The 9847-nt window shown below is 39.9% G+C and overlaps 1 protein-coding gene across 1 annotated transcript; it reads right to left on the bottom strand.

Annotated features, from left to right (window-relative positions):
- Window positions 1-674: 674 nt before the first annotated feature.
- LOC138904570 (uncharacterized) lies at window positions 675-3625 on the bottom strand. The gene is made up of 3 exons (XM_070193075.1): window positions 2495-3625; window positions 1756-2187; window positions 675-1025 (listed from the first exon to the last, which is right to left on the bottom strand). Exons 1-3 carry the CDS (start codon window positions 3623-3625, stop codon window positions 675-677), a joined length of 1914 nt encoding a protein of 637 aa, XP_070049176.1.
- Between the last annotated feature and the right edge of the window lie 6222 nt (window positions 3626-9847).

The raw sequence follows: 9847 nt of genomic DNA, 5'->3' as shown, positions 1-9847 counted from the left end.
CCAAAATGTGCGGTCCGCACAAATCAACTGCGGTCTGTACTTCTTTCGACACGTAGCTACATTTTTGTCCACAGTTCCTGTAAGTCACACTCAGCCCTGTAGCACACTTCAAATCAAGTTAGCACAAAAAAATAACACCTAACTACAAAAGAAAAAAAGGAAAAGAAACATGGGTTGCCTCCCAAGAAGCGCCTGATTTAACGTCGTGGCACGACCTAGAATACCATCAATTGAAATGAATGACCTCTACGGCATGGCTATCTCCAACTTTTCCCAAATAGTGCTTCACCTCGTGATCATTGAATCAGAATACTTCACTGTTTTTGTTCTTTAAGTCCAATGCACCAAAAGGTGTCACACCCACAATTTCAAAAGGATCACTCCATTTAGACATTAGCTTCCCCGGGAAACATCCTCAACGTTGAGTTAAACAACAATACAAGATCGCCCACTTTAAACTCTTTATTCCAAATGTTTTTGTCATGAAGATATTTCATCTTTTATTTGTACAACGACGAACTTGCATAAGTATGGTACCGGAACTCATCCAATTCATTCAAGTATGTAACCCTCAAGTTAGCGGCTACATCCCAATAAAGATTCAACTTCTTTAGAGCCTACATGGCCTTGTGCTCAAGTTTGATCGAAAGATGACAATATTTTCCGAACACCAACTAGTATGGAGACATTCCGATATGTGTTTTGTAAGCCGTCCGATAAGCCCAAAGTGCATCATCAAGCTTCTTGGACCTGTCCGTTCGATTAGCATTCATCATTTTGGACAAAATACTCTTTATCTCCCGGTTGGAGACTTCCACTTGACTGCTAGCTTGTGGATGATAGGGAGTCGTGACCTTATGAGTAACATCATACTTGCTAAGTAAAGTGTCAAAAGCCTTGCTACAAAAATGTGATCCCTCATCGCTTATAATTGTTCGCGGAGTGCCAAGCCTTGTGAAAATATTCTTCTTCAAGAACGCCACCACATTTCTCGCCTCATTATTGGGTAGAAAAATTGCCTCAACCTATTTGGACACATAATCCACCACGACCAAAATGTAGGTGTTTCTATAAGAACTCACAAAATGACCCATGAAGTCAATACCCCACACAAAAATATCAATATCCAAAATGGTAGTGAGAGCCATTTCATTTTTCTTTCAGATTCCACCGGCCCGTTAACATTCATCACATCTTTTCACTAACTCACTAGCATTCTTGTAAAGAGTGGGCCAATAAAACCGCAACTTAGAACTTTGGCCGCCGTTCTCACTCCATCATGATGACCACCATACGGTGAAGAATGAGAAGCCCTAAGAATTTTACCTTACTCTTCTTTCGGTACATATCTTCGAATCACCCCATCCGTACAAATCCGGAAAAGGTATGGTTCATCCCAATAATAATCTTGACAATCCCGTTTGAGCTTTTTCCTTTAGTATGAAGAGAACTCATACAGGATGATTCCACACACAAGGAAATTTGCTAAATTCGCGAACCATGGCACCTCTTTCATTGAAATAGCCAAGAGTTGTTCATTGGGGAAGGAGTCATTGATTTCAAGGCCATCATGTGGCTTCCCCTCCCCCTCCAAACGAGACAAGTGGTATGCCACTTGGTTTTCACTCCCTTTTTTATATCTTGGATGTCAATATCAAACTCTTGCAACAAAAGCACGCATCTCATCAACTGAGCTTTGGAGTCCTTATTGCTCATAAGATAATGAAGTGCCGCATGATCCGTGTGGACAATGACCTTTGCACCTATCAAGTAGGAGCGGAACTTCTTAATTGCTAATACAATGGCAAGGAGCTCTTTCTCCGTAACGGTATAGTTGACTTGGGCACTATTCATGGTCTTACTAGCGTAGTAGACTGGGTGAAAAGTCTTGTTGATGCGTTGCCCCAAATCTTCCCCAACCACTACTTCACTTGCATCACACATGAGTTCAAAAGGGACACTCCAATTTGGAGCGGTGATGATGGGAGTAGTTGTCAACTTGAACTTCAACAATTCAAAATCTCTCATACAATCATCATTGAAGTTGAACTTAGCATCTTTCTCAAGAATCTTGCACAATGGATTCACCACCTTAGAGAAATCTTTGATGAAGTGCCGGTAGAAACCCGAGTAGCCTAAGAAACTTCGCACACCCTTTACCGAAGTTGGAGGTGGAAGTTTAGAAATCTGTTTAATCTTTGCCTTGTCAACTTCAATCCGTTATTTGAGATTTTGTGGCCAAGGACAATGCCTTCCTCGACCATGAAATGACACTTCTCCCAATTGAGCACCAAATTCATTTCTTCACATCTTACCAACACTTTATCCAAATTTTCAAGACAATCATCAAAAGAATCTCCAACCACCGAGAAGCCATCCATGAAAACTTCAAGGTATTCCTCCACCATTTCCGTAAAAATAGATATCATACACCTTTGAAAAGTCGTTGGTGCATTGCACAAACCAAATGGCATCCGCTTGAAGGCTAAAGTACCATAGGGACATGTAAAGGTTGTTCTCTCTTAATCCTCCGGAGAAATAAGAATTTTTTGTAGCCTGAATACCTATTAGGAAAGCAATAGAAAGCACGGTCGTCCAATCTATCAAGCATTTGATCTAAAAAAGGAAGTGGAAAATAATCCTTCCTTGTAACTTTGTTGAGCTTGCCATAGTCCATACACACCCTCCATTTGGTCACCGTTCTTGTAGGATTCAACTCATTTTTGTCATTGGTGACCGCCGTCATGCCCCCCTTCTTTGGGATACATTGAACCGGAGAAGTCCACGAACAATCGGAGATGGGGTAAACAACCCCGACATCCAACCACTTGATAATCTTCTTCTTGACAACTTCTTGCATAGCCTCATTGAGTCTCATTTGATGTTCAATAGATGGTTTGGCGCCATCCTCCAAGTTGATCTTATGCATGCAAAATGTGGAGCTTATCCCCCAAATATCCTCCAAAGTCCACCCAATAGCCTTCTTCCTCTTTTGTGGCACCGCCAAAGTGGAGTCTATCTGCACGTTAGTCAAACAAGAGGAAAGAATAACCGGTAAATTAGAACAATGACCAAGAAATTCATACCGAAGATGTGGAGGTAATGGCTTCAACTCCAAGGCAGGAGGTTCTTCAATAGAAGGCTTTGTCGGTGTAGTCGTCCTATTTTCAAGATCCAAGGATAATTTTCGGGGTGCATAGTTGTACGACCCCATTCCTTGCAAAGAGTTCACACATTCCATGAAGCCATCCATTTCGTCATCATCAAAGTTTAGCAAGACAGCCTCCAACATATCACCCACATTGATTATAGCACTTGTATCATCAATAATAACATCGGTCACCAAATCTACAAAAGAGCACACCTCATTGCTATTTGGTTGCCGCATTGACTTACACACTTGGAAAACCACGTTTTCATTACTAACCCGGAATGTAAGTTCTTCAGCTTCAACATCACAAAGAGCCATCCCCATAGCAAGGAAAGGTCTCCCAAGAATAATTGGAGCCTCATAGTCAACTTCACAATCTAGAATGACAAAATTCGCCGGAATAATGAATTTATCAACACGAACTAAGACATCTTCAATCACTCCTAAAGGTCTCTTCATAGTACGATCGACCATTTGCAATATCATAGAGGTGGGTCTTGGTTGCCCAATTCCAAGGTCTTAAAAACTGAATAGGGCATCAAATTGATACTTTCCCCAAGATCACAAAGAGCTTGTGCAAACTCGGCACTTCTAATTGTACAAGGAATCATGAAAGCTCCGGGATCTTCCAACTTAGGATCTATAGAGTGCAAAATTGCACTCACTTGATGAGTGACTTTGATGGTTTCAAAATTCATGGACCGCTTCTTTGTCATGATATCCTTCATAAACTTTGCATAGCCGGGCATTTGTTCCAAAACTTCAACTACTGGCACATTGATTGAGAGACTCTTCATCATTTGAATGCAATTCTTGAATTGATTTTCACCATTTTTCTTGGCAAGTCTTTGAGGGTGTGGAGGTGGAGGCTTAAGCAATGATGCCTTAGCCTTTTGCACTACTGACTCCGGTACGTCAATAATATGATCCCTAGACGGGTTCACCTCCTCATGAGTCTCTTCCACACTATCATCAATATCAATATGAACTTCATCATTTGATTGTACCACATTATTCGAGCCCTCTTCTTCGTGTACCACTTGCTCATCATCCACAAGTTGCCTTTGAGGGTGTGGAGGTGGAGGCTTAAGCAATGATGCCTTAGCCTTTTGCACTACTGACTCCGGTACGTCAATAATATGATCCCTAGACGGGTTCACCTCCTCATGAGTCTCTTCCACACTATCATCAATATCAATATGAACTTCATCATTTGATTGTACCACATTATTCGAGCCCTCTTCTTCGTGTACCACTTGCTCATCATCCACAAGTTGCCTTTGAGGGTGTGGAGGTGGAGGCTTAAGCAATGATGCCTTAGCCTTTTGCACTACTGACTCCGGTACGTCAATAATATGATCCCTAGACGGGTTCACCTCCTCATGAGTCTCTTCCACACTATCATCAATATCAATATGAACTTCATCATTTGATTGTACCACATTATTCGAGCCCTCTTCTTCGTGTACCACTTGCTCATCATCCACAAGTTGCCTTTAACTTGAGGTGGGTGCATTCCCACCTCTTCCACTTCTTGTAGTAACGGCCATGGCATGCCCCGTGTTGTTTCCACCATTTGGGTTTAGTACTGTGTCACTTGGTAGTACCCCCTTAGGATGAGAATTTAGAGCTTGATAGATTTACCCCATTTGCTCTTCTAAGTTGCATATCTATATGTTATGTGAGGCAAGTTGGGCATCCGAATCGGCATTATTTTCCAATCATTTTCTTGAATATATTCTCAATACACCACATCTCATTGTTTGAAGAACTTGGACCATGGGAAGGATAAGGCGACGGGTTGCTCGGTTGTTGATACATCGGAGGCCTTTGAAAACCTGAACCCCAGTTGCCTTGATTATTGTTCCATCCGCCTTGATTGTTACCCCCCCCCCCCCAATTTCCTTAATTATTTTCACTCCAATTTCCTTGATGGTTGTTATGCCAATCCCCTTGATTGTTGCTACCACTCCAATTTCCTTGGTTGTTAGAATTTCATTTGCCTTGATTGTTTTGAGGCCTCCATTGTTGTTGGTTTGGGCCTGAAAGTTGTTCACATATTTCACCTCCTCTTCTTGTTCATTGTAAGAATCATCTTGGTCAAAACCACTATCCTCTTGCAAATAATTCTCCACTCGATTTTGCACTTGTGGACCCTTGGTCTTTCTTTTGTTTACCATCTTGTTCACCCCTTCCATGGCATTGACTTTCTTAGAATTTTGCACTTGTTGAAGTTGAGCCTTTGCTAATTGATTCATTGTGGTAATCAATTCGGTAATGGCTTGCCCATGGTCATGCAACTCTTTGTGAAGATGGATCACGTTCGGATCACCTTGTGGAATATTAGCCCAGGATTGCCACGCCGATGATGTTTCTGCCATTTCATAGAAAATCTCACACGCCTCCGCATAAGGCATAGTCATAATGTTCCCACTGGCAAGTTGATTCACTACACATTGATTGGTTGTGTTAATCCCACGATAAAGGTTTGTTGAATCATGTTTTCTGTCATATCGTTGTTGGGACATTCCTTGAGAATTGTTCTATATCGCTCCCATATCTCGTGTAGTGATTCATTGGTCTCTTGCTTGAATGCAAAAATCTCATCTCGAAGTGTAGCCATATGCCCGGGAGAGAAGAACTTAAAGATAAACTTTTTTGCCAACTCATCCCAAGTGTGGATGGAATGGTTCAGCAAATGTTCCAACCAATCTAAAGATTTCCCCCGTAGAGAGAAAGGAAAAAGCCTTAGCCTCAATGCACCCTAAGAGACATTTGTTTGTTTGCTCCCCCAACAAGTGTCCACAAACCCCTTCAAATGTTAGTATGCATTTTGACTTGGAGCATCGGTGAAGAAATCTCGTTGCTCTAGAAAAGTGTGAATTACATTGGTGATTTGAAAGTTGCCCGCCCAAATATGGGGAGGGACTATTGCACTAGAATATCCTTCATTGGGTAACACCCGGTGTGGAGCCGCTCATGGTGGAGGTGGGGGTGGAGCGGGGACATTATCATGAGGCACTCGACCTCTTCTATTAGCTTGAGGTTCAAAAGGAACCTCATCAACTTGGTCAGCCTCGACGTCCACATCCCCTAAAGGCAACTTTCCGAGCTTATTATTCGCCATGGTTATACCTACGATTTCTCAAACAAGTAAGTAACACGGAAGGAAAATATGATATTTTAAAAACATACCCAAACAAGTAAGTAACACGGAAGGAAAATATGATATTTTAAAAACATACCCAAATATATAGCTAACATTGTTTTAACTCCCCAACAACGGCTCCAAAAATTGATCCACGTCCAATCTACACTCAATAGTGAGTGGAAACGGTCGTTGGAAGAATAGTACCTAACAAGAGTCGGGGTCGATTTCCACAGGGAGTTACTAGGGGTATTAGGAGTATACACTTGACGAAAGCAAAAGGAATAGCAAAATTACACTTCCACAACAAGTTTTGATTTCTAATTCTAATTTTACTCTAGCAATTATAAGTTAAAGAAAAGAAACTAGAAGCGAATCAGTATTTTTGGTGTTTTTCCAAATGGTTTAAAGGCCTAGGGATGTCACCATAACCTAGGTGTTTGCCTAAAGGAATAAAGACATTAATTCTTGTTTTATTGATTGGGGCATATTATAGCTCTCAACTCTATGTTACCCTCTCAATACCTCTCGGTCAGAGAGTGATTTTGTCCAATTTAGCTTTCTCAAGTCCAAATGGGTATTAATCAAAACCGTTGATAAGAGCTCAAGTCGGGTTATTATTATCTCTAGGTTGAACCCTTTAATTGGGTTAATCAATCTCTCAATTGATTCAATTCCTTGTTAGGTAAGTTATCCTAGACTAGGTCCCTCTTTCTCAAGTAGAGACTAAGTCAAATAGGCATGAATTAATATTTGCAACCATTAATTCTAAAATTGAAGAATTAACTAAGCTAAATAATCAACAACCAATCATAAACAAGTACTAAATTAGATACCCATAAGGTTTACACACTAGGATTGGATCACAACCCTAGTAAGAGTCTAGCTACTCATAATGGGTTTTGAAGAAAATAAAGAAGAAAAGATAATTAAACTCATAATGGAAGATTAAAATGATCAAATCTAATGTAAATACACCAAAATAATGTAAACATTTCTAAAGTAGTAAAGAAAAACGGCTACAACCACTTCAGATGTTCAAAACCTTACCTAATTTTATGAAACTCTTCTATTTATATAAGGCCAAAAATCTCGGAAAAAAATCCCCTCAAGAGGTTCTGTGGCCGCACAATTCCATGTGCGGTCTGCAGATTTCTTTAGCTGGCAAGAGGTGGAGGTCTGCGGCCGCACATTTCAGAATTGCGGCCGCGAGGCAATCTTCTGTGGCCGCACATTTCTGGACTGCGGCCACGAGGAAATCTTCTGCGGCTGCACAATTCTTGTGTGGTCCGCAATTCACAAAGGCTCCTAGACTTGATCTTTTTGCATACTCTCTGATCTTTGACTGCAAGTTCAGCTCTGCGGCCGCACAATTCATGTGCGGTCCGCACATTGCTAAAAGGTCTGCTATATTTTTCTTCTTGTTGTGTGTCCACAGATGGAATTCTACGGACTGCACATTTGTGCTTCTGCACCCTTTATTGCCTTGTACTTCGAAATACTCCTTTTTGAGTGGATTTTATCTCGAGAGACCAAATTTCCAATATTCCTGCAATTTATCATAATTTTATTAGTTCCGGGAACATAATTCAATACTTTTTGACTAAAACAAAAGCTAAAAGGTGCTAATAAGCAGTCAAAATTCCCACTTATAACCTCTCACAAACTTAAGTCTTTGCTTGTCCTCAAGCAAATAAATTAGTTCTCACCTCCAAAAGTTAAGGTTCATTTCAGCGAGTTAAAGGTGAGACATCCACACATCAGTTAGGACCAACAATTACTCACACCACTCACGTATTATCAACAAGGCGATAATTCAAACATTCATGCACATATAGTTCTAATGTGACATTTGAGCTTCAAGAATTGACTTTACTCATCAAGGATTCTTGCTCTATCATGTAGGTCATGGTGGTTTCCAAACTCTTCCTTCTCTACTTTCCATTTTTCTAGCTCACTTAAGAAATTTAGCACTCAATCCAAAGATTTATGAAAGGTTCACTCATCTCTCTCAAGAGAATATCGCAAGTACAGCTTCAAGTACCATACATTTTCCCCTCATGTAGATCGCCACTAATGTAAGCTCACTCGGCTTGAAATCAAGTAGGACTTCTTTCGAGATATAATGAAGGCTTTTGGATTAGGGTCAGATACAGTATGGGTGAGTGGTTACACCTTTCCTTAAGAACTCCATCTTTTATTTCTTGGCTCACACTTTGCCAATTCTTAGAGGCACTTTCTTTTCATTGGGGACTAGAGAGACTTAACATCATTCTTTCTTGATCATTCCATTATTTTTCTCCCTTGTTAATTTCTCCATGTTTGGGATTATTAGCTCTTTTTGAATCCATTCAACCCTTCCACTCATTCACTTTTTGCATCTTTCTTTTTGTTCTTTTCTTTTCTTTCCTTCTCTTCTCATTAAGATCATTTCTTTTCTATTTTTGTGTCTTGATACCTTTATCAAGTTCCTCGTCTCTCCCACAAACTTACATTTTGAGCCATTTGTTTCACAAGAGTGTTAAGGAAACCTCGGGTGCCAAGAGATGGTCACGACAAAATGGGTAATGGCTTGTAACATGGTTATCAAATAAGAAAAGCTAGAGGCTCAAAGGGGTTGACTAGAGATAATGATATTGGTTGGTAATAGAAGACTCAAACGGGCCAAGGAGGGCTTACAATCACTTTTCAAACCAAGCAAAACATAGAATTTTGCCTTGAAATACACTCGGGGCAAGTTATGGATCCTTCGCACCGATACTTGGACTAGCAACAATTCATCTCACACCTCATGCAATCGGATTGTTAAAGAGGACAGAGTCGAGGGCTCACAATTACCACATTCAAGTTTAAAGATCACTATGATCCAATTAAACCACTCAATGATTGCCAAAGTCAACACAAGAGTCACAAAAGTCACTAAATAGAGCTATTTATTTGAAAAACCTTATCTCTAACCATAAGCACGTAGTTAAGTCTGTTAGTACCAATTAAAACATGGTTGACTCTTCGAGCATGACTTAATTAGGTCTTTTTATTCATTACTACTACTATTATTATCTAAATATAAAAATAGACTCATTCCCTTAAGAAGGTTGTCACGCCATCCATCGTTGGGACAAGTCACTCGGTTCACACAACAACTACCTTTAGAAAGAACCGTGGTATTAAAAAAATCAAAGTCTTATTATCTACTAAAATATAAAAGAAGCTATTAAATCAAACAAAGAACTAATAAAGAAACAAAAATAAAGAAGCTAATAAGAAAAAACTACTAAAGGTAGAATGAATATACATAATGAGAGAAAAAGAAAGTATGTACATAATAAGAAAAGAGAAAATAATATCAAGTTATTACAGGCCAAATGTCTCAGAATATATCAAATATAATCAATAAACTCCACCCCCCGAATAAACATAAGCATTGTCTCCAATGCTTAACAAAATAAGAGTAAAAAGGGGAAAAGAGTGAAGAAAACTCCATATGGCTCCTTGGACATCTCTGTGTCCCCGGCAATGTCACCGCCCGTAGGATCATCCAACTAAAT

The sequence above is a fragment of the Nicotiana tomentosiformis genome, chromosome 2 (genome assembly GCF_000390325.3).
Source record: "Nicotiana tomentosiformis chromosome 2, ASM39032v3, whole genome shotgun sequence".
Lineage (NCBI taxonomy): Eukaryota > Viridiplantae > Streptophyta > Magnoliopsida > Solanales > Solanaceae > Nicotiana > Nicotiana tomentosiformis.
Note: the sequence above shows the minus strand (reverse complement) of the source record. Positions and strands in the feature narration are given on the sequence as shown.